The sequence below is a fragment of the Arachis stenosperma genome, chromosome 1 (assembly GCF_014773155.1).
Source record: "Arachis stenosperma cultivar V10309 chromosome 1, arast.V10309.gnm1.PFL2, whole genome shotgun sequence".
NCBI lineage: Eukaryota > Viridiplantae > Streptophyta > Magnoliopsida > Fabales > Fabaceae > Arachis > Arachis stenosperma.
The window spans coordinates 42,877,347-42,904,135 of NC_080377.1; the positions used below are offsets into that span (position 1 = coordinate 42,877,347).

A 26,789-nucleotide genomic window follows, 5' to 3' on the forward strand; every position below is an offset into this window, starting at 1 on the left:
TGTTTTAGCATGGATTCTTTCTTGACTTTCAACTTGTTTTTAAGATTTTCGGTAACCACTTTTTAACATCTTTTAGTTCCAAACTCTATCCATCATAATCACTTTAAAAACAAATCAATCAAGTTTAGAATCAAACTTCTTAGAAACTCCAAAATCATCAGCCATGATACTTCTAAGAATAATCAATTTCTAAGTTTCTTAGCAACATAATAACATCATCAAACAACAATTTAATCACCCAAGTTCAATCACTAAGGATTAATTCATCAAATATACACTTTTCACACAATTAATTCAACCAAACCCTTACCTCTTTTGATGGCTCAAAATCAATTTTTCTTTAGTGTTTCCTAGCTCACTTTCTTGTCTAGTTTTCAATCAAAGTTAACTTTTAATTCAAGAAATCTCAAGAAGGCCAAACCTTCATCATGATTTAAAGAAGGATTTCCTTACCTTTCTCAAGATAAAATTCATGATTTCTTGCTCGACAAGGCTTCTAGATATTATTTCCTAAGCAAGAACATAAAAAACATCAAGTTTCTTCCATGTTTAACCATGGCCGAAACTTCCAAGGAGATGAACAACCATAATACTTCAACTTACCTTTTAAAATCTGGTATGAAAGTGAAAAGGAGGAAGAGAAAAATACTTTAATCAGTTTAAAATTTTAATCGGAGTTTTGAAATCTTAAGAAACCGAACTTGAAAGCTTGGAAGCCATGGGAACTTTCTCACTTTTTTTTCTCATATTCTTGAAGAAACTAGGAAGAAAATGAAGGTGGAGGTGGCTGGTTTTAGGTGCACCGTGGGGTTATAAGGACGATTCATGAAGATTTTAATGTTAAAATATCATTTGAAAGATAATTACTAAAATTAGATATATTAGATCACATGTAAATATACTACTAAAATAATCATATGAGCTACCAGTATAAATGATACTAATAACATGATTATCTTAACTAAAAAAATCTATGAGGATGCCTTAGCATAGCTAAGCTCATCGGAGAGTGCCGGCATTAGTTTGTGCCAATAGACTTTGGACCCTTTATTATATTATAATCATAAAATATCATTATAATAAAATATTGTTTTCATAAAATATTATTATTTATTTTTCTACATATTCGAAATCGGCTCATCAAAGGTATGAAGCTCGAAGAGTCTATTACTAAAAATCTGGGTTGTTACGTTCTCTGCCTTTGTCGATGAGCCTGAGGGTGCCGTCATTGTTGCCGAACGTCTCTGCTGCTCAATGTCGCAAATGTCTACTCAACCCTATTATCCTCACCGTTGCAAATGTCTCTGTTTGGATTCGAAGTTAATTGTATGAATATTGGATTCTGAGTTAATTGTATGGATATTGGATTCAAACTGGGATTCTTTTTTGTGCTTATTTTTCATGTTTTTTGTGTTTTAAGTTCGTTAATTGGATTCTCTAACCCCTTTTGAGTTTTAAATGTTTTGATTGCTTAACAATTTGGTCTTGTTTGTTTATTTAACCTTTCTAGTGATTTCTTGAAAATTGTAAGATTGATTTTTTTTCCTGAGTTGTAAATTTTGGTTGTGATTTTTTTTTTATTTTGAGTTGATAATACTATCGTGTAGTGCTTTACTGCATTGTTTATGCTATTGTTATGTTTTGTTTTTATCATTTTTATGAAATTGGAATAACTGTTGGCCCATTTACGTGTATTTTGATTTTGTTAGATATAAATATTGATATTTGAAGTTGTTTGTGAACTTTTAGTGGACAATTTATCATATAAATTATAAAATTTTAAATTTTTAATAATTTTATTTTATATTTAGTTAATCCGATTGAATTTTGGTTGAATTTCTGAACCATTAAACCAGTCACTTTATTGGTTCATTATATTGACCGGTTTGATTCTCGCAACCTTAGTTTATCCTTGACTCCAGCTTCCAACGCCAGTCTTGTCACCATCACCATTGGCATTAACACATGATTTGTTCTATATCAACCATTCATAAATTGCTATACCCTCTCAAGGATTAGTGTTTCTACATAAACGCTATAACTTGTTATCTTTTATGTAATCATGCTTTTTTCTTCATAATCTGCCACTATCTTTAGCGGTTTATGTTGGTTACGATTTTTCATATAAAACGTAATATCCCATAGTGGTTTATATATAATAAATTTTGGAAATCCTACACCATATAGTAGTTTATATAGAATGAGTATAGGACCGAAATGTAAGGCTGTGCTTGTTTCCTGGGCTGGGACTGAGACTGGAAGATATTGAGACTGAATATTGTGTTTGATGACTAAAGACTAGAATTAAAATTTTAGTTCCGGAACACAAAATTTTAGTCCTTTCAATACCTCAAGAGAAGTAGAGACATAGGAGACTGAAATTTCAAGGGACAAAGTCTGAAATTTTGGTAACATTTCTCTTCAAAAATACTCTCATTTATTCTTTTAAATTTCAAATGTACCTCTAAATCTCCATATTTATCTTAACCCAATCATGATACTGAGACATAATTTAGCATAATATATTTTACACCAAACACAATACATAAACTTAATTTAGTCTCTATCTTTCAATCTTTGTCTTTTAGTATCTGTCTCTCAATATCAGTTTCCCTTCTAAACGTAATCTAACCAATTTCCAATTGTTGTATTTGAAAAATTTTAAAATATATTTTATTTAATTATATAGTTTGTCCCATCATTAATCATCTCAATTTCTCCATCATTATTAGAAACTTCCAATTAAAACAATAGTGACAATTGATGAGTAAATTTTCATATAGTATTTGAAATGAAATCTCAACCTATCACCTGTGTATAATACTCTTTAAAAAGTACATACATACTTGAAAATAAAATCCAAAGGCTAATAGTAGTTTTTTTTTGTCAGGAAAGACTACTAGTGTTATATAAAGCCATAAGCCCAAAGGTATCGCTAACCACCTTTTAACTGGGCATATGTTATACTACCCTTAAAAACCTGTTATGTTATGTCCAATAAAAAATTACTCTATTTAATCTCAATCTTACTCTTGAGATGATGAGATGGGTCTCACTAAATTTATGGCCAATACAATATAGAAAATTCAATGGGCTTATTTGTGAAATAGGAGATGAAAAATTGGAAAAAAAATCGAACACACCTTAAAAATCGAATCAATTCATGCGATTCACTGATGAATTGTTCGTTCAACCGATTTTTATTGATTTTTTGCTACGCAATTTTTTGTCACAATCGAATCGATTGGATGACTGATTCTCGGTTAACTTAATCGAACTAACTAGTCCATTTTGATTTTCAAAATCATGACAAATAGCACTTTTGATATTTAAGTAATTGGGTTAGACAACAAAAATATTTAGGTAACTTAGTTAATCGAATGGTCAATTCAATCATATGTGGGAGATGTTATGATAGAAAAAAAACTAAGATGTATATTGTAACACCTTTACTATCAGGATATCATGCTTAAGTCATGATATTACTAATGGCAAAAATATTATGTGTATATCCTGTATTACTTACATATATAGGAGCCTTTAAGAATTAAGCTTAAAATTGAAGGTGTTTTTTTTTATACATACCAACATACATTTCATATTCCAATTATAACAAGGTACTCAATAATTACTACAACTCAAATAGCTACATTCATTGTCATGAATAAAATACATCAAGTATACTTTTATATACATATTTGTATTACATATAACGAATAATACAATTTTCTAACCCTCATAAAAAATGAACTCTAAAATAACTAAATACAAGTTCACTCTAAAAATAAAGTAATGCACATCCAATGCTCAGTAAACTCTTCAGAGACTTCCTCGTCTGTTTCCTGAAAAATATTAAGATGTAGGATATGAGAACCAAACCAACGTCTCAATAGAAGAGTTTTAGAATTGTCATAAAAGGATATAAAACATAATTTTCCTTACAACAGTTGATCCATGCTTGTCTTATGAAACTTTCTCTTGCAAATTTCCTTCATCTTTCCAACATTTAGGATTCAACTGCTTCTCTCTCCTAACTCATTCTTTGATATATTTTTCTTTTCAAAACTATCATTTTTCTCATAATCAATCAATTTAATTTTTTCGCTGTTTACTTTTCATACTTCCGATTATGGGCTACTCACTTTCTATTTCTTTTCAGATTTACCATCCAGTTAATCTCTTTCGTTAAAGACTACTATCATTTATTTCGATTCTATACCAACAACCTTAATCACAAACATATAAACAATCACACATATTTTAATTATACAAGTACAGACAAACAAATAACCAATTTCAAGCAATATACAAACAAATACAGTATGATGCATGCCTGTCCTACTGGTCATGAGCTCACGTGTCGGTTACGTTGACAGACTCGACACATCCGATAGCTAAGTCAGACATCATCTCTCTATCGTGCATCCTCAGGAGGAACATGACATACATATATATATATAACAAGAAAGGGAATCCTCAACCTAACTCGTCCACACCATAGGTGAAAATTGAATCGAAGGGAATCATCAACCTTCCATCAAATTTTTTGACGCAACAAGAGAGGGAATCCTCAACCTCACTTGTCGACTACAACACTGAGCAAGTGAGACAAAACCACCATCCTTGCCAGGTGTAGGTGTCTCATTAGTAACGCAAGCGGGACAAAACTCGCGTTCTTGTCAATCAATAGTCATATCTCAATTACAATCACGCAAGCGGGACAAAACCTAAGTCCTTGCCAATTCAGTTGTTATATCACAATTATAATTATAGTCAATCATAATCACAATCTTAACCAATTTTATAAGTTATAATTTATCATAACTCCCTCTATCACTAGAACACTTAACATTATTGTCAATCCGTGAGAGGAACAAAGCCACCATCTTCACCATGGGTGGGACGAAACTAGCATTCCTACAATGCTCTTATTTCATTTAACAAGTTTTATAGGAGAATTATTTCAATTAGAGTTATTAAATCTATCTCTGACACATTTCAAACTCTTAGAATGGTTCTTAGACTCCATATAGAGGTTGGGGGGTACAGGCTAGTCGAAAAGGCTTAACAGCTCAAAATCACTCAAGCAGGACAAAACCCGTGTCCTTGCTAATCAAACAATCATATCACAATTCAAATAACATACTTTCTTTAATCATATATCGGACCTTTTCTTTTTTAAAATTATACTTTGACCTTTACTTTCGATAATAATATATTAGGTCCACACTATGCCAGGAATTACGTTCCTTACTCATTTATTCTTATATTCACAATTGGGTTTACATACGCTTCAAAAACTCAATCAGACATCATACTCTGCTATCAGATAATAAAACATACCATTCATTTCTCAACTTTCTCAAACTGGCCCAAATAATGCTTAGTTTCATCCTAAAACTCAAATTTCACTTTAGGTCCTTAGTACATTTCTAAATTTAATCGAAGTCTCATTCTTTCAAATTAATCTAAAGAGCAGAAATCTTAAACCTTAAGGGTCGTAATACCTCAACCGATCCAAGAAAAATTTACCATTTCTTGGCTAATCTTTTCTCAAGCATAGTCTATGTACACATATAACAAATCACTCATTAATCATAATTATTATCCATGTTAATCAACCACACATAATCGTCATGACTTTTAGAGATAGAAAGTTTAAAAACTTACTGAAGTTTGTGCTAAATACTCTCACTTGAAATCTTAGAAAAATTGTGACATAACCTCCCTTAAAATATGGATATAACCACTATTAGACTGCGTTTGTTTATGATAAGAGGACAAGACAAGACACTGAGAATAAGACACAAAGAACAGAGACACAAAATTTTGTGTTCTTGTATTTTGTTTGGTGATAAAGTAGAACAAATTATGAAAATCTAATTTATTTTCATTTTTTTCATTTAAAAAATTTGAGAAGAAAAATATAATAATAAAAAAATATAATTATAAAAAATTAACAAGAATAATGAAAGAAAAAATAAAAAATAAGTTGTGTTCCTTGTTAGTATCTCTGTGTCTTTCCTGTCAGGATAGACACAAAATACACTAATTCAGTGTCCCTGAACATAATGTCTCTGTCCAGGTCTCATCTGTCAAACATGATTTTGTGTCTCTTTATCCCTGTCTCAATATTCCTGTCTTAGTGTCCTGTCCCTGAAAACAAACACAGCCTTAAAGGTTTCCTCAAATTCAACCAACCTCAAACCATATATTCTAAAATTTTCCAACATCAATCCAAATATCAATTTAAATCCTTCATTTTCATGTACAAAATAAAAAAATCAACATAATAATCAACCGGTCAATTCCTTTTATTGAAATCAAAACAACTCACTAATATTTAATCCTTCAATTTCAAACCAAACACAATATGATTAATTAGGATTCAACTTGATTTTTAAGTTTTCATAGCACTAAATTATAGCGATAAGACCAAATTCATCAATTTGTAACACAATATTCATTTTCACTGAAAATCAATTATAAAGCTCATCCAATAGTCCAAGTAATCAAATAAGCACAACTCATATTCTCAATTAAGATGCAATATATTTACAAATCCTAATCCACCCACCAAGAGGCTTCAACCATTGATTCTAATATATTTTATTATTTTAATATCCATCCTCATTTAACCAATTTTATTTCTCTAAAACAGTCTAATTTAATTCATAAGATTCACACAATCACTAAAAAAATATTTTTTACATTGATATCGATTTATAACAATTCCTTGAAATAAAATAAGTTTAAGAAAAAGCCCTTACCTCAAAGTAACTCAACAACACAGCAACAACAGCGGCAACAACAGCCGCAATATTCACATCAACTCTGCTATAATTATATGGTAGCAGAAGCAACAATCCTAGTCCGCAGCTGCAGTGACTCAACCCTGAGATGTTAACATTGCAAAATCCTCAACAAACTTATAGCAGAACACTAACAGCGAAAGTTCTAGAACAAGAATACTTACTGTAATTAGAGGGAATGAGGGAATAGAGCAGCAATAACTCCGATGACCCTCATCAGTAGGAACAGAACCAACGCAAACAAGGAAAACCTAGAGCAAACTGGCAGAGGTTCCAATGGTAGCTTCCGGCGATGGCAGCGCCGTTTCTTGACGACGAGGTCTCCAATAGGTCGGCGGTGAGCTCCAACGACGATGATAGTAGCAGCGCTGGCAGAGGCCTCTGTCGTCGCCTTCGCTCGTGATTTGTCTCTTTCTATTCAATCTTCATGCTTGCAGCTGCGACAACAACGGTGACTGGTGCAAAAATGAGGCAGAAGATCCTAAACATAGTTGATCTTCTCCTATATACTAATCTAGTGACTAAGGATTACAGAAATATGCTAGAATGGGCTTGTAGTGCGAAAATCCACTTTTGGGGCCCACTTGGTGAGTGTTTGGGCTGAGCTTGAATAAAATCCATGAGCTAGTACTCCTCTTGGGTGTTGAACACCAGCTTCGGGCTCCCTTTTGGGCGTTGGATGCCAGTTGCTCCCTTTTGGGCGTCTAATGCCAGGAATGGGATAGGTAGTTGGCATTGAACGCCAGTTTTGAGCCTTAATTTCCAGAGCAAAGCATAGACTATTATATATTTCTGAAAAGCCTTGGATGTTAACTTTCCATAGCCATTGAGATTGCGCCATTTGAACTTACGTAGCTCCAAAAATGCTCCTTTGAGTGCACGGAGGTCAGAATCTGACAGCATCTGTAGTCCTTTCTCTGTCTCTGAATCTGACTTTTTTCCAAAGCTCCTCAATTTCAGCTAGAATTTACCTGATTCATCATAAAATACACAAACTCAAAGTAGAATCCAAAAATATGAATTTCGCACAAAAACCTATGAAAACATAATGAAACTTAAATAAAACATAACAAAATTATATGAAAATGATGCCAAAAAGCGTATAAAATATCCGCTCATCAGTGACGGTGATGACGATCAAAGTTCTGACGGTGGTGATAGACATGATAGCGACGACGGGACACAACTCCTCCTTCTTCTCCTTGATAGTGTCTTCTCTCTTAACACCTCCCTCTCTCACACCTCAAATTTGATCTTTCTCTCTCTCTCTCCACCATTCAACAGCGACAGCGATGGCAGTTCTCAAGTAATTGTGTTGTATGATGAATGGATGTATGCATATGTATTTATAATGGAATGAGATATGCATTGTGAGGTTATGGAGCCTCGGTGAGATACATGGCAAGGAAAACGTGGATAAGGAATAAGTATATAATAAAAACTAAATGCCAATGTTATTATTATTGAAAGTTAAAAATATAAAGATGCAAATATAATGTGCTAAGCTTTTCAATGCATGTGAATGAATAGAATTAATATTGATATGATATATCATGCATGCTTGACAATGAATTTCTTCAAACAAAATAATTTTATGATGGCAGTGAATAAAACAAAGACAGTAATTATGCATGTGATGAAAAATCTTTTTAAAGAGAAAGAAAGTTAAAAGAAAATAGAATTGAAATATTTTTAAAAGGATTCATGCTCTCCTAGTATACTTGGTGTTGGGCACAAAGCCTTAGAGTTGGGCATTGCCCAACAAAAACACAAAAGGGCATCAAACATGAGGAGTAGGAGACGGGCTTCACTCCAATTTTTGTGCCCTGGGAGCTTTCCATATGTTGATTTTCTGTTAGTGCATTTTAGGAAATGGTTAACTATATACATGATCCATTGTTCATTGTTGTTGCTTCTGCTTTTGCTTTCTGTTTCTTCCTGCTTCTATTTTTACTTCTGCTTTTGATTCTGTTTTTATTGTTGCTCTGATTCCATTATCTATTGTTATTGTTGTTGATTCTGCTTCTGCTTTGTGCTTCTTCCTGCTTCTGTTTCTGCTTTTGCTTGTTCCTCTATGCCTCTATTTCTGGTTAATTTTGGGATAGAAGGGAGAAGAGTATTTTCATCCAAAGGACGATTTTAAAACTAAGTTAAACCTTCGGGACCATTTTGTAGGCAAAAAAGGCTGGGGACGAAAAATTTTTTGTCCCTACCTTATGGACCAAATTCGTACTTAACCCTAAAATAAAATATAATAGTTAAAAGCTAAATCTAACTAAAGAGGCTTCTTTGGGTGAGGTTGGATCTACATCATTTGCGTTAAACGCCTGAGTGGTGTTTAGCGCCTTAGGTGGCAATAAGCTCCTATTCGTTTCTGACTTCCTGGCGCTAAACGCCGAAAGGACAGAGAGCTCGCACACATTACGAGGCACCTGGTGCTAAACGTCCAAGTCCGCGTTTAGCGTCAGCTTGGCTGAATGGCTACACGTAATCCAAAGTGCTTGGGTGCTAAATGCCAGATGCGGTGTTTAGTGCTAGCGTAACAGCATCAAAATCCTTTTCTTTTTTTCTGCACAAACTCTGTCAAACTGATCCAAACTTTACCTGAAATAATCAAAACAATAGAACGACTCAAAGTAGCATCCAAACAGGCTTCAAACACTAAAAACTCAATAAAACTCAATAAATTCATATCTAAAATAACCGAAAAATAAAGAAAATATGCTCACACATCAGCCAGCCCATATTGCTTCCTCCCAGTGCACGAAGGTGCTGGGCTTCAAGTTTTAGAGCCGGGCTTCGGATTTAGGTGCCCAACTTGGTGTCACCAAACTTTGCTTTCTTATTGATTTTCATCATGTTTTGCTTAATTTTTACCTAAAAACTCAATTATTCTAACACAACTCCAAATATATGATTAGTTATCAAAACATCACTAAAAACATAAATATTTGATTCAAAAACTAAGAATACTAATGAAAAAGAAGCCTAAAAAATTATTAAGATGACGTATCATTACATATGATATAAGCAACTTAAGTCATCATCTAGGACAATAATGTCACAATTTGTAAATATGTATTAAAAAATGTATAAATAGTATAAACCAATATTTTTTTGGTATAAAAGCAATAATAAAGGTTATTAATTATGTTAATTACATAATAAAAAAATTATGGATAATTTCTTAAATAATAAAAAATAAAGTCACTATTTTCACATATTATAATGTTTATAAAACAAATTTTGGACAATAAATTAACCCTCCATAAATTATATATTAGTCTTGTCTAAAAATAAATAAATAAATTATACATTAGGTATTATTATTTACGTACTAATATATATATATATATATATATATATATATATATATATATATATATATATTATTGAGTATTAAGATATAATCAATTTCTAACTCAATTTTTAGTAATTGAAATTTAAATGATTGAAATCATTAAATACTAAATATTTTGCTCCTAACTAATTTTGTTTTTGTTATTGAAATTAAAAAATGGTGAGTTGTTAATCAATTCAAAATTCAAATTTAAATTTAAGTAATAAAATAAAAAAAATTATTTTTAATTTTATCTTACTAATCAGAATTAGTTTTAAAACCAAAAAATACTGTGTATCATATTGTATGATAATATGGTTATTTGCTTTTTTTTTTATAATGATAACTATTGCCATATAAAATTGTGTAAAAAATCGGGGAAAAATATATTGACTAATCAAGGAGATAATAATTCGTTTACTAATGGAATAAATTATTGAATAACAATAGTTGTAATGGTTTTAATTTCTTCACACAAACTAATACTTACGATGGTATTTCAATAATATTATCAAAAAATATTAACCAATCTAATAACTTTTGTGATAGCATAAGTCTATAAATTTAAAAATTTAGAAATCAAGTCATAAAATGTATAATTAAAAACAATTTTTAATATTTTTAATATTAAAAATTATTTTTAATTATAACTTCGTAAAATATTTATAGTAATAATTATTATATATTTTTTTATTTAAGTTTCTTTAGTAAAAACTTTGTATATTTTTTTGTATTATTCTGTACAGTATAAAGGAATATACATTAGTAAATTTTAAAAAATCAGGTCTGAAGCACTTTGTTTACCAATGCATTTTCAAACTAGCTGCATATGCATAAACAGCATAATCAGTAGTTTGCTTTTTACAAATGTCCAAATCATATAAATTAATTTGGGTTGTTTAAATAATTAGTTTATTCGTTCAATTAAATAAGTGTTGGAAGTTTGAATCTAGTTTTGTGTATATAGTAATATTTTTGCCAACATCAAATTCTTAAACGAAGCTCAAATTCATGATGAATTAATCCTTGTCCTATAGAAGTAGGAGAAAATAAAAAGTCCAAATAATGCATATCAAAATTTCAAATCATGCATATCAAAATTTCCCAATCAATGTTAAGCTATGCAATTGTTGTACGGTGCAACTTCATTTTCTCATAATCGTATCTAGCATAAGAGGTTGCACTGATTCAATATGGTGTAGCTGAAATGTTATGTACACCAAAACCTAAAGGTGAAGCCCGACAAATAAAACCACCAACACAAAACAATTCGTAGAACCAAGAAACTACAAGAGGTTAAATTTAGGGCAAAACACTAAAATAAGCTAAGGGGAAGAAATTTTTACGTAAATCCGTCAAACCAAAATTTAGTTCATGAATCAACCAATGCATGTTTATATGTAGTTCGAATCAATTAGATTCGAACTCAATCTACACATAATTCGAATCATATTGATTCGAATTATACACAAAACTCACACACACACTAATTCGAATAAACTTGATTCGAATTACACACATACAATAATTCGAATCAAGTTGATTCGAATTACACCCTGATTTATTAAAAAAATTAATAATTTATTAAAAAATTTATTAAAAAATAATAATTTAAAATTAAAAAAATATATATTTTATTTCATGTATTAAAAAAAATCTAACAAAATATTTAATTATGAGACTTTTTTTTTTAAATATTAATGAGCTATCAATTCAAATTCTATACAATACTCTTTTGTCCATTTTTAATAGCTCATGAATATTTTTTAATAAATTTTTGTAAATTATATGGTGAGATATTACATGATTCGAATTACGCATGGAAAGTTCAATCACTCTGATTCGAATTATATGGTGAGCAATTCGAATTCTATACAATACTCTTCTGTCCATTCTTGATAGCTCATGAATACTTTTTAATAAATTTATTTTAATTATACCACAAAAAATATTTTATTCTATGCAAAATAATTTAAAAATGGCTTAAAAGATGTTAGGAGTACTATAAAAATTTGCAATGACTTAGGACATTAATAATTTAGAAATTAAAGAAAATATATTTTTATCATGTATTTACCTAAATCACTAGAATATTACAAATTTTTATAGTACTCGTAACATTTTTAAGCCATTTTTTTAAATTATTTTGTATAGAATAAAATATATTTTTTAATTATTTTGGATGGAATAAAATATTTTCTTTAATTTTTAAATTATTATTGACTATCTAGAGTATTTTATTTAAAATTTGTGTACATGCATATATTTACCTAAATCATTAGAACATTACAAATTTTTATAGTATTCCTAATATTTTTTAAGTCATTTTTTAAATTATTTTGCATTATTTTTTTGTGGTTTATATAATTAAAATAAATTTATTAAAAAATATTCATGAGCTATCAAGAATGGGCAGAAGAGTATTGTATAGAATTCGAATTGCTCACCGTATAATTCGAATCAGAGTGATTGAACTTCCCATGCGTAATTCGAATCATGTAATATCTCACCATATAATTTAAAAAAATTTATTAAAAAATATTCATGAGCTATTAAAAATGGACAAAAGAGTATTTTATGAAATTTGAATTGATAGCTCATTAATATTTAAAAAAAGTCTCGTAATTAAATATTTTGTTAGATTTTTTTTAATGCATGAAATAAAAAATATATTTTTTTAATTTTAAATTATTATTTTTTAATAAATTTTTTAATAAATTATTAATTTTTTTAATAAATCAGGGTGTAATTCGAATCAACTTGATTCGAATTATTGTATGTGTGTAATTCGAATCAAGTTGATTCGAATTACTGTGTTTGTGAGTTTTGTGTATAATTCGAATCAATATGATTCGAATTATGTGTAGATTGAGTTCGAATCTAATTGATTCGAACTACATATAAACATGCATTGGTTGATTCATGAACTAAATTTTGGTTTGGCAAATTTACGTAAAAATTTCTTCCCATTGGCTTATTTTAGTGTTTTGCCCTTAAATTTATGTCAGTTGGTAAATAGGAGAAGAATCCAAATCCAAATACAAATTAAATTACAAGCTTAAAAAAACTGTGGAAACAAAAGATCCACTCTTTTTAATAACATCTCATAACTCTATTATATAATAAGGATCTTCAAGATATTTTTTTAACTTTACCTTGAAGATTTCCTAGTAGTCCTTGTACTCCTCTTGATGGACTCGATTCTCTGAAGCCTTATTTGCTCCCTAAACTTGGCTATGAACTCATCAGCTTTCTTATCTACGTCAGAAGAAGGTGCTGCACTTTCTTCTTCCTCCTCTTCTTCAGTCTTTGAGGCTTCTTCAACATGTGGTGGTAGATTTTCCACTTTCTCTTTCTGCATCATCCTTGCTTCTCTAGCAACATCTTCATCTTCATATTCTGAGGACTCATCATCGTTGTCATCCTCGTCATCATAATGATCATTTTCCATCATCCCCTTGTCTAGGAAGCTTTCTTCCTTCTCCTCTTCTTCCTCTGCTAATTCCGTTGTTGGAGCTTTTGCCTCTGGCATGAATTTGTCAGTTCTAAAAGACATTTTATTTTCATATCCCATACCTGTTTTGTTACTCTTTCTTCTTGGTTCTTGATCGTCAAATTGTTCTTTGACCTCTTTGCTCTTTGAGAAAGAACCCATGTTCTTGATTTTATTCTTATTATTATTATTATTATTATCAGCAATAAAAGTTCTTCTCCCTTCACTTGTGAAGCTCCTCTTCAATTCCTTATCAAAGGAACTACCACTTCCACTGAATGAAGAACCGTACCTTAATGGTTTCATAGAGACTGATTTCTGGAACATGGGCGGCGGTGGAGGTGGCGGAGGAGGACAAGACTTGCAGAACACCACCTTCCTTATCACCTTCTCAGAGTTCTTTGCAACTGACTCTGCAGATGAAACGGGACTTGTTCTTGATGAACGTGAATAAGTTTGGGACCTCATCACTGATCTTGATTCCACCTTGTTGAACTCAGATTCCTCCATTGAAGAAGGATACTGAGCTGTTGGGGTCTCAATTTCTTTCCCTGACCTTGATCTCCATGGAATTGGAGATGGAAGCACAACATTACTGTCCTTAGTGTTTTCCACAATTCTTGGACTACCGGGACCTTCAAATTCACCATTTGTCGTCTTCATTGAATTACTTGGTGAGAATCTTTTGGACGCTATTGTCTTGTTGCTATTAGAATTTGATCTATTAAGACACACAGAGCTTGTTGTTGTTCCATTAACAGGTTTAGCAATTTCATTAGCATCATCAACATGTGGATCATCACATAAACGAGACTTCAAGCTTCGAACGGGCAAAAGCAGAGGCTTCTCACCTACAAAGTTAATATCATTATTAAATACAATAATTCTACTATACGAACGAAGCGAAGGAATAATCACAAATTTAAGAAGGTAAAAGCTGCGTTTAATCTGTTTCTAGGACAAAAAACCCGGAAACAAGTTTGTGTCTTTGTTTTTGCCTCTTTTTGAGTTTCAGAAATGAATTCTTTTTTTATCATAACTTCTCACCAATAATTCTCGAGCCTTCACCACTTGCGAAGCTGCCATTGCCACGACCACCACCCTTGTTTTCGAAATTAGAGCGATGTTGTGCTGGTTGTTGCTGATTTGCCACAACCACCACAGGCTCCTTCCTGTAGTGTTGATTGTTCCAAGTTTGCACTTTGTTGCTGCTGGTAGTGGTGGTGGTGGTGATGGCGCTTTCATTAGAAGAAGAAGAAGGGGTTATTTCAGCTTCGTCCTCGAAGAACGAAGACACCTGAAGGAACCTCGAAACAAGCGTCTGCGCGTTATCGAACTTGGTTCCATTGTTCTCTTTCTCCGCCTTCTCATCATTTTTACGGCTGAAGAGGCCATAAGAGATTGCAATACCAACAAACAGTATGTGAAGGAGTTCCCAGTTTCTTGTTACCTGCGTTGCACATATACAAATACCAATACTGAGTGCCAAATAAGACATGGACACGAAGATTTTATTAATTGTATCTAAAACAAACCAGGAAGGATAAGATAGATAACAGTATGGCATATATGAAAAACATGAATATTTAGTGCCTCAAAGGTGATTACCAGAGATTGGTTGATAAAGTCAGGAGCTTGTGAAGGAAACATAGGAAGGATAACGAAGAAGATTGCAACTAAGGCTGCTTTGTAGAGAAAATGGTAATATAACTTGTTATTGGGGTCATCTTGGTTTTTTTCTGGTGCTAGTTTTTGGTGTTTGGTGTGGATTGCATTTGCACCTGCCATTGAAGAGTGAAGGGAAAGAATGCAAAGAAAAGAGAGAGAATATTTGAGGGAGAGATTGGAGAAGGAGGAGAGCAGACTTAGAAGCTAAGGTTGAGAAAATTAAAAAACAAAAAAAAAAGAAGGAAAGAAGGGTCATGAAGGAGGGAATGAAGAAAAAGGTGTGAGAGCAAATCTAATGCTTTTTTTTTATTCCTTGCCTTTACACCGTCAAAGACAAATTGTGCGTAGCCTTGCCCCCTTAATTTTTCCACTTGCCTATTGTTGCCTTTTTGTCTAATTTAAAATTTAGTCGGGCTAATTATATGCTCAAATCAACCATTATAAAATCAACTATTAAAATAAAAAAATATTTGAATCTATGAATTTTATGAATACTGATAAAAATACTGGTTATAAAAAGAAACTAATGTTATACCCATTAAAAATGAGTTCTGTACGATAAAAATATTCAAATCTTAAATTTTTATTAATTTTTTAATAAAATTCTCAAATCAGGTATATTTTTTATCTTCAACCTCAATTTTATCACTATTCCTTTTTCTCTAAATGTCAAATTTTTATATTCCTCTATTACCATTATCTTAACCACATTTATTCTCAACTCCTCTATAATCTTAGGAGAAGAAGACAAAAAACAAAAAATAAATGACGATTGTGGCTCAAATTTTTGATGGGGTGCTCGTAAAAATTTGGTGCTTTCGAAACTGAGAGGAAACAAAAATGAAAATGAGATGGAGTTCTTGAAGTAAAGCTTATGCATTCGAATTTGTGGCTTTCCTTGAGTTCGAAGTGGGTGGCTCTAAGAGGTGGGTTGTTGTGCCTGCTAATGACACCAATATCTACAATAATTAAACTTCTCACAACAGGTTTCAAGTTGGTGACTCCATCCATAAATACTCTTATTTTTATTTATTCCATGATTTCTTACTTATTATTTTTTCTACATATAATTTCTTTTTATTCCATGGGTTATGAATACGATGATTATTGCCATGGCAAAAAATTATGGCGGGATAGGGGAGGTAGCAGTTTTAATTTCAGCGAGTCACTTAATTTTTAGTAAAGTGCGCCATCAAAGTTCTATTTGTGTTGTTGGAGCTTGAATCCGGTGATTTGAACTGGCCACTATGCCGAGGTAGAGATAATACATGCACGGGCTTGAGGCGGTGCTGGAGCCGCCCGGGACTTGGGGTGGGTGCCGTTGGAAGTGATAGTGCTGCGTGGGAATAGGCAAATTTTCTAGAGTCCTTGTTATAGTCTTTGTCATCGTCGGCGTGCCGTTGGAAGTGATAGTGCTGCGTGGGAATAGGCAAATTTCCTAGAGTCCTTGTTATAGTCTTTGTCATCGTCGGCGTGAAAAGATAGTGGCGATAGTGGAGTAGTAGAGAATAGAGAAAGTGGTGGTAATGGAGGAATGTAAAAGTTTGAGATTTGAAAAAGGAGAGATAGTGATGAAGTTGAGGTTGAAGATAAAGGTGGAGACAATTTAAAAATTTTATTAAAAAATTAATAAAACTTAGGATTTTGGTATTTTTGTTGTACGGAACAACGTTAATTTTCTTCTTTGATGAATACTTTTGTCAGCCTTCATGAAATTCATAAGTAGTTGCTTTTTTTAAAATAAATTATTAATATAAATGATATGTCAGAATAAAAAAATATTAAAAATAAATTAAACAATATTATTAAATTTGAGAAATAATTTAATTTATTGATGATGACAAATATATAAATATTTAGTTGGGTGAAAAGTCCAAAAATATTTTGATAAAGTGTGTGTTGCAAACCCATATTAGTTTGAGCAGCCCAATAAGATGAATGTTTGCTTATAATATTGCTACTTGGACAAAAATAAATATAAGGCTGGTATATAGGTCAATAATGCAAACATTACTCATCAACCAAGTCCAGCCCATTGGTCTTATGGAGAAACAAGATCGTTGCTGTAGTTGGATCTTTATCCGTTCGGGTAAAGCAAAAATCAGAAAAATAAATGGTTCATTTTTTATTAAGCATCAAAGAGAAAAAGAAGGAAAACATAAAATTTGGAGGTTAAATCAAATCAATGTAATCAAATTAAAACCAAATATTAAATTTGGTCAGAAGAAAAAGGTATTGTTAAAAATTTATTTTTGTGCAAGTCAAATGACTTGTTGAAGTTATCTCTTTTCTATAACTACAATTCAAGTAAGAAGAAAAAAATTAAAGTCACATTTTCTGATTCAAATTAAAGGTTGAAAATAAAATTGGGAGACAAAATTTGTATTAATAGTATAGATTATTATTGTCTATCTTCTCAGCATCTCTGTACCAATCTACTCTAATATTTTATCCTGATTTTCTACTTTAATTTCTTGAGAAAAAAAAAAGAACTCAGATAATTCATTATTTTAGATTTGACTCTACTCATTAATTCATGTTTTGGAAGCATTACCTCATACAGACAGTAATTAACCAAGAATTGAAGAAAGAAGAGAGAATCTAAAATTCTGAGTTTACTTAGCACCTTCACCATTCAAAATTTGAATATGATTCTTCACACAGCTTTCAAGCTACAATACTTCTTCTCCTTAATGAGATTATATTGTTTATCTTACTTAATTTCTTAGCTTATCTTTTTTTGATTTTTCTTAGTAAAAAGCAATGTGTGAGGTATTTAAAAAAGCCATTTGAGAGAAAAGGTAAAGAAAGTTAGTTTGGAGAGAAAAACTATTTTACGTTAATCTCTTTTGATATATTTTTATTTTGTAATCATGAATCTGAGAGGTTTTTTTTGCTAAGTTGGGTGAGTACTCAGTGTTGAGAGTCTAAGGAATAAACCTAGCCAAATCAAGCTTGGTTAGAAGTTTGGTCCCGATAGAATTAGGAAGAATCCAAAAAATTGGTGTATGTAATCTATGAAAAGATAGTGAAAATTCTACTATAGTTATAGTGGAAACTAAATATAGACCACATTATACAAAGTAGTTAAACCAGAATACAAAGTTGTGTTTTCTTTTCTTATCTATTCTGTTTTCATTTTATTTATTATGAGACAAAATTAAATTATCTCCTGCATAATTCATATCGTAAACATAGCAAAACTAAAGTTACAGAATCAGTTTTATGGTTCAAGTTTAAAAGCACAAAAAAGACCATAAATTTAACTCTCATTTTCTAGACCATTGAAAACCTTTAAACATATAGATAAATATATAGTGACTGATTTTAGTATATAAATAATATTTTTTTTTTAAAATAAACACTTGTTTATAGTTATTTTTATCTTACAGTAAAAGTTCGATACATATTTTGTCTATAACAATAAAATTTCAATAACACTTGAAAATTATAAATAAAATTACAATGTTGTGAGGACAAAAGAAGAAAGAGGCGACTCCAAAAAGCAAAAGTAAAGAAAAATGTTGTGAGATGCGTGGAAAGGAGAGGCAGACAAAGAAAGTTGATATAGTACATAAAAGAAGAAGATAAAGAGTTGCTGTCTACTGAGAATAGGAGGCTGCACAGGCATTGGTGCTGTTGTGTGACTGTGTAATAAAAATTAGTCGGGCTAATTCAAAACCTAAAACTTCTTAGTTTCTTTCTTCGGTGGTTCGACCTTTCTTTGCATTCTTGAGAGAGACTTTGTAACGTGTGGTCGTATGTTATACTACTGTTGAAGAAGAAGAAAGGTAGACTGCGGAAGTGTGGGTGCGGAGTTGAAGAAGAACAGTGACGTGCAAGCCTAAAACAAGTTTGTTTATTAGTTTCTCTCTTGTTCATTTATTTTATTTTATTATTATTATTTTTTTAACCGTCAGAGCCTTATGAACATTTGGTGCTTTAGTTATGTATATTAATGTCTCTCACGGTCTCACATTAGTTAAATAAGCAGTGGTCTAATAGAATAAATATGTTGGTGTATTATACTATGAGCAGTGGCCGCAGTGCTATGATGAGGATGGTAAATTTTTTCAGTATGTGAGAAAAGGAGGTAAATATCCTCTCATGAAAACATGTGTTAGAGTGCTCTTGATTAGAAGAGATAGGTCCTGTTAGAGGTTATGTTAACTGATACAAGATTAGATTAGTAGTAATTGTGATGTGGTGATAATTAAGTTATTGAATTTTTGGATGTTGAATTCAATAGTTTTTGTTAAGTGGTAGACTTATGTTATTACTGATTGGAACATAATAAAAAAGGTTGGGAAAATAACAAACAACAAATGAATGAATAAAGACTTGCTTTATTTGGACCGAGTAATTATTTTTTGTAGTTAGATTATTTTTGAAAAATAAATATATTAGTCCTCATTCAACAATAACAACAACAATAATAATAATAATAATAATAATAATAATAATAATAATAATAATAATAATAATAACTATGTGAAAAGAAATGTTAAAAATAACGTGAATAAATTATTTTTATAATTAAATTTAATTATTATTTTTTTATGTTTCTCATAAGTTATTAGATTAATTTAGTTGAACTTAGTAACTAATTAAAATGACTCAATTATATAATATCATCGTATTATATTTATATATTATATATTATATTTATTTATTTATTTATTGGGTATATTTTTCACCGAATATATAATACTATATTTATTTGTAATTTTTAAATGAATTAATGAAACATTTTTTGCTAGACACTTAGACGATCATTATTTTAATTGTCAAAATTTTTGTCAAAAATTGAAAAGAGTTGAAAATCTGAAAAGTGCTTTCTCCATCAGAATAGCTGTATAGTTCAAAATATGTTTTATTCTTTTATTATTATTATTATTTTGGATAAAAGGTGTTTTCTTCTTTATTTTTTTATTTTTTTGGACATCTTTATTTTTCGGACATCTTTAATTTAAAAATAGTAATAATATGCTTATTTTTTAATTTAAAAACTTAGTTTATCAAAATTAAATAAAATTGTTAATTTAAATTACATCCATTTAAATTTTAAATTAAATTTTTATAAATATAAATTATTTAAATAGTTAGATTAATTAAAAAATAAAAACAAAAATAATTATTACTCATTCCACCCAATCCAATTCACTGGCTTTATAGTTCTTACCTTACCACACACTTGCTTTTGTAATTTTTGTTATTGTTTTTATTTTTTGGTTTTGTTTTTTTTGTTATTATTATTATTATTATTCTTTAGGTCCATATCATATTTTTTGCTTGGTTTATAACGTTATTAGTTATTAGCATCATATCATATGGATTACACAATATTTAAACTAACCCTACAAAATAAAATCTAAATACCATAGACCAAAAATATTTTTTGGGACACCAGACAAAAAGTACAGAAAATTATTCATGGGATTACCAATTAATCATCCATTAACACTACTGACAACTCGATGGACAATTTTTGTCAGTTTTGTGAATGCAGCAGCACATTGCAGGATATTTGGCAGCGTCACAACACGTGTCAACCCCTTAATGTAGCCACATTGTTTCAGCAGCTGAGAAAATAAATTTATTCAGCACAGTAACATTGGTCTTACTTTTATACTGTATTCTTTGCACAATTTCATTATATATAAGTAGGCCAATGCTACTGTGCTGAATGAATTTTTTTTTCTCAGCTGCTGAGATGATGTGGCTACATTAAGGGGTTGACACGTGTTGTGACGCTGTCAAATATCCTGTAATGTGCTGTTGTATTCACAGAACTCGCAGAAATTATCCACCGAGTTGTCGATAGTGTTAATGAATGATTAATTGGTAATCCTATGAATAATTTTCTGAACTTTTTGTCTGGTGTCCCAAAGAATATTTTTGGTCTATGGTATTTGGGTTTTGTTTTACAGGGCTAGTCTAAATATTTTGTAATTCATATGATATGATGCTAATAACTAATAACGTTATAAACCAAGCAAAAAATATAATATGAACCTAAAGAATAAGAATAACAAAAAAAAAAAAATAATAACAAAAATTACACCAAAAGCAAGTGTGTGGTAGGGTATGAACTATGAAGCCAGTGAATTAGATTGGGTGGGATGGATAATAATTATTTTTGTTTTTTTTAATTAATCTAACTTTATTTAAATAATTTACATTTATAAAAAATTTAATTTAAAATTTAAATGGATGTAATTTAAATTAATAATTTTATTTAATTTTGAAAAACTAAGTTTTTAAATTAAAAAATAAGCATATTATTACTATTTTTAAATTAAAGATTTTCAAAAAATAAAGATATCCAAAAAAAATAAAAAATAAAGAAGAAAGCACTTTCTATCCAAAAAATAATAATAATAAAAGAATAAAACACATTTTGAGTTATACAACTATTATAGTGGAGAAAGCACTTTTTAGATTTTTAACTCTTTTCAATTTTCAACAAAAATTTTGACAACTAAAATAATGATCGTTTAAGTGTCTAGCAAAAAATGTTTCATTAATTCATTTAAAAATTACAAATAAATATACCCAATGAACAAATAAATAAATATAATATATAATATATAAATATAATACGATGATATTATATAATTGAGTTATTTTAATTAGTAACTAAGTTCAACTAAATTAATCTAATAATTTATAGAAACATAAAAAAATAATAATTAAATTTAATTATAAAAATAATTTATTCATGTTATTTTTAACATTTCTTTTCACATTATTATCATTATTATTATTATTATTATTATTATTATTATTATTATTATTATTATTATTATTAAATGAGGACTAATATATTTATTTTTCAAAAATAATCTAACTACAAAAAATAATTACTCGGCCCAAATAACGCAAGTCTATATCCATTCATTTGTTTTTTGTTATCTCCCCAACCTCTTTTATTATGTTCCAATCAGTAATAACATAAGCCCACCACTTAACAAAAACTATTGGATTCAACACCCAAAAATCCAATAACTTAATTATCACCATATCACAATTACTGCTAATCTAATCTTGCATTAGTCAACATCAGGCTGGCCCACAACATCTGCACTACCTGAACCTCTAGCCGAATATGTCTTTTCTAACCAAGACCACTCTAACACGTGTCTCCATCAGAGGATATCTACCTCCTTTTTTCACATGCTGAAAAAATTTACCATCCTCACCATAGCACTGCCCTTATACTATTGGAAGCGGTTCTGGTATTCCGCCGTACGGAAGCAGAACTTTGTTGTTCCATTCAATCTAGCTATTAAGATTTATTATAAATTATTCATACGGTGGAGATATATGGAAGTTTTCATTGAGTGAAAACAATGAGAAAAAAATTTATGGAGGTCACGCAACTTGTTAAGAAGTTATTAAGTACATACAGATGGGAAATGTCTTTTGTGTCCAGATATACAGGAAACTGGCTCGTCCTTTGTAGGCACAGTGTTTATTCATATGTCTAAAAAGCATAACAAATTTATACTTATTAAATATGTCATATTTTTAAAAATAATTTAATTTTATTAAATATAAATTAAAAATTATTATAAAAGAAGAATATTGATAAATTATAATAAATATAAAATATAATAGACATCACTAATAATTATAAAAATTAACTGTGAGATTTTTTCCTAAATAAATTTAACCTATTTTGAGTAATTAATGAATTAATTTTTTTATAATTACGTTAGTTATGTGTTAATGTGTAGAAATATTTAGCCCATTAAATATTAGTTAGCCGTAGTGTTAATTAATAAATAAATATTATTGTTGTTGAATATTATATAGTTTTTAATTTTTGGGTATATAATTAATTAGTTATTTAAGTCATTAATTATTATTATAATAATAATATTACTATATTAGTTATATTAGACGTGCAGTGCATGTAAGAATAGCAGTTATTAGTGTGTGAACGTTGATTAATTAACGACAATATAGTGTTATTAAAATTATAATTAATTATAATTTTATTTTATTGTTTTGGTAATTAATTATAATTTATTAAATATAATTAAATTATGTTAATGACAATAAATAATTATGTTTTTGAGGTTATATATTGTGATAAAATAATTAAATATAATTTAATTAATAAAATTTTAATGATTTAAAGTTTACGGGATTTATGGATAATTTTGTTTGATTGAATATTTAGCGACGTTTTCTTTTTCTTTTTTTATAAAAGATATACGTATTTTTTATTCAAAACATTTTTTTTAAATTAGAAAAATAAAAAGGCCAGTATTTCTATGTATTATATAGGAAAAATAAAAATTTAATAATTATCCTTCAAATTGGATTTTAATAGGTATTGTCAATGTTAATTTTATTCATAATTGCATAATTTTAGGGTATGTAAAATTATCATTGTAGATTTAAAAATAGTTATTACAGGTAAATCACAATATTTTTTAGATAGTTCTCGCCTTTATAAATCGCAACGGTTAAAACTGTTACAATATTAAAAATGTAAATCACTGAAAGAAAATAAAAAATATGATATGTAAGTGACAAAAATAATATATAATTAATAAACATAATTAGATCAAAGATAGAAAAGAAATTTAAAAAAATTGTAAGGACATTATATATATAGTATTTTAGGAGTTCATCACTCAACATATGCTGAGCTAATTGTACAACAAACTAAAATAAAATAATGTGGTCATCAACCAAACTTTTTAAATAATTGTACAAAAATTAACGATAATAGAGGAGAAAGAGTAAGAGATATAAAATTATGTGAAAGAAGATAAAGAAAATATGTGGAGTGAATTTTAGTTTATATAGTAAATTAAACATGATTAGAAGTGAGAATAAAAAAAATAATGAATTGTGTTTTATTAATTAATCTATATCTATTAAAAAAATATTACTATTAAAAACATAAAATAATCTATATAAATATAAAGAATAAATGAGATAAAAAGATAAGGCTAAACACTATATAAGAAGAATAATAAATAAAAAAGTGATGTGATAATAGAAAAAGAATTTGGATCTTCTAAATTTTGGATTTTTATCTTAGAGGGTAAAGTGTGATCTCTCAACTTCTTATGTTTTCTCTTGGTCCTACTTACAAAATAAATGGTGAGCGATTACACTTTATCCTCTAAAGTAAAATCCAAAATTTAGATGATCCAAATTCTTAAAAAAATTATAAAATGATAATTTTACTAAAATATTTATGTGACAAATTAACAATATTAGAAACTATCTAATATATTAAAAGTTTATTGTGTCATTATTAATTTTTTTATACATTAAAAATAAATTGATATATAGATAAATAAACAAAAAAAATTTCATATATAAAATAAAATTTATTCTCTAAATATGATATGCAATATTAAAATTCAAATAATTGATATGAGTTAACATTTTTTATACTATTATTTTTTTAAAATAATTAGATAATTTAATTTGTGAAATTATAAGATTAATACTAAATTAGTTATATAAATGTTATTTTCTATGACAACATAAATATAATTCAAAAATAAATGCTTTTTTTAAATTATTTTAAATTCTCTTTTTATATAATAGATAGATTGTTTTAAAAATAAATATGCAAATAAACATTTATAACAAATGACAACTGAAAAAAAGAATTTAATTACACCAACAATTAAGGATCCAAGTAGTAAGGAAATTAATAGTTTGAAATTGCTTGGTTTTTTTTTTGAAATAACAGTATTATTTGCGATAATAATTATTTGGAATATTATATGGGGATAATAATTATTTGGAATATTACATATAAACTGCAAAGCACACTTTTCCTTTCCTTTCTAAGCTGGTCATTCTGGACATTTCATGTTTTACATCAGGTTAAATTTGTCCATAAGTTACTAGCTACACGACAATATTTTATTGGGAAATTGATTGTACATGGAACATCAGAGTTCCGCTTTCGTACAGCGGTACATCTGATAATTTTCCTATACTATTAGTCTATTATATGGTTCGGTGCTTGTTTCATTAATGTAATATATTAATGTGTAGTTTTATTATTTTAATGAAAGTTTTAATTTATAAAAAATATTAGTTTATTATACATAATATTAAATATCATTATTTTTTATCAGAATAATGTCTTTTTCAGATTCAAAGTTAAATGTTCTTTCTAACTCTATTATTTTCAATAAATACATAATTGTTGAGAATCACATTCCAAAACTCCCTCGTTGAATGTATGTCAAGATTTTGAATAAGAATGCAAATGTTAGCGGTAGAAACAAAAATTGATAATGCAATTTTTGTGATAGAGTGTTTACGAAATCATATTCAAGAGTTAAAGCACATTTATTAAAAATAGCAAGAAGTTAAATTGATGCATGTAAGAAGGTGAATGCAAATTATATAATAGAATTGAAGAAGATTGATGAATAAACTACAAGAACATATGATCAATCTCATGTCCTACTGCCTTCTGAAAATAGGCAAGTTGAAGGTTGTGGTAGGCTTAGAGAAGGGGAGTTGAATCTATGCCTTCCTTTTTAAGTTACTGTTATGACCTTTAAATCAAACTTTCAATTCTGATTCTGTTTGTACTCAGCAGCAAAAATTTATGAGACAATTTATTTTTGTCTCATGAATATCAGAAAACAGAACACAGCAAAGAAGAAAAAAGCTAACACCAGCATATATCCTGGTTCGGTTGCATTGTGCTATGCAACCTACGTCTAGTATCCTCCACAACAATGGAGAAATTTTCACTATAGTTAAAAGTATTACATACACCAATTTCACACTCAAGTTCTAACCTAACTTGACATTGGCTATGCTAACACCTAACTATTCACTCTTAGTGCTAACCCAACTAAGAAAGAGATACCTTACAGGTACAAGATACAAGACACTTAATCAACCTAAAGAAATCATAAAATAACTCTAGGCTTTTCTCTCAAGTGTATCACTCAGCCTTTTTCCACTCATGGATTTTACTTGAGCTTTCTCACAATGCCTTTTCTCACAAGAAAGTACAGAAAGATAAACATAGAAAAGTACATCACAATCTGTAAAATATGAAGGATATTGACTTCATCAGCAGCCTCTTTGCTATGTGCAAAACCAGATATGCAAACCTCAGACACAGTTCTTCAATATTGGCCGAATACTTCTTTGAAAGAAAGCATTATCCAAGTAGAGGAACTTCACAGAACACAACTCACCAAACTCTGGTTTTCTCTCCTTACCTTCTGAATGAGCAGCAAGCTTCTTTTATCTCCTTGCATGTTGCTGGGTTCACCTTCCTAGGTCAACTTCTTGAGCCTTGAGCTTCACCAACCCAGCCGATCACATTTTTCCCAGTAATCTTCAAATTAGAAACTTTGCTTCTGACTTCTCTATCCTGACCGAAAGCCATAAAGCAGCAACCATAAGAGTCTTCCAATGGTCAACCGAATCTGAGCCATTAAGAAGCTACTTGGTCCCCAAGAAT

At 29.4% G+C, this 26,789-nt stretch overlaps 1 protein-coding gene and 1 long non-coding RNA gene across 2 annotated transcripts; both read right to left on the reverse strand.

The window, feature by feature from the left end:
- Nucleotides 1-5,994: 5,994 nt before the first annotated feature.
- On the reverse strand, nucleotides 5,995-8,207 carry LOC130969548 (uncharacterized). Its single transcript, XR_009081879.1, has 3 exons — nucleotides 6,977-8,207; nucleotides 6,771-6,895; nucleotides 5,995-6,156 (listed from the first exon to the last, which is right to left on the reverse strand). It is a non-coding gene; the product is annotated as an uncharacterized LOC130969548 (long non-coding RNA).
- Nucleotides 8,208-11,273: 3,066 nt separating this feature from the next.
- On the reverse strand, nucleotides 11,274-15,543 carry LOC130965171 (uncharacterized). Its single transcript, XM_057889945.1, has 3 exons — nucleotides 15,254-15,543; nucleotides 14,693-15,095; nucleotides 11,274-14,496 (listed from the first exon to the last, which is right to left on the reverse strand). Exons 1-3 carry the CDS (start codon nucleotides 15,431-15,433, stop codon nucleotides 13,304-13,306), a joined length of 1,776 nt encoding a protein of 591 aa, XP_057745928.1. The 5' UTR covers nucleotides 15,434-15,543; the 3' UTR covers nucleotides 11,274-13,303.
- Between the last annotated feature and the right edge of the window lie 11,246 nt (nucleotides 15,544-26,789).

Bases quoted from the DNA above. Each gene is read 5' to 3' on its own strand.
- LOC130965171 (XM_057889945.1), bottom strand. From the start codon at position 15,433: ATGGCAGGTGCAAATGCAATCCACACCAAACACCAAAAACTAGCACCA. The intron at 15,096-15,253 runs GTAATCACCTTT...TGTGCAACGCAG, and splicing joins ACTTTATCAACCAATCTCTG to GTAACAAGAAACTGGGAACT. The intron at 14,497-14,692 runs GTGAGAAGTTAT...TTAACTTTGTAG, and splicing joins TGAAGGCTCGAGAATTATTG to GTGAGAAGCCTCTGCTTTTG.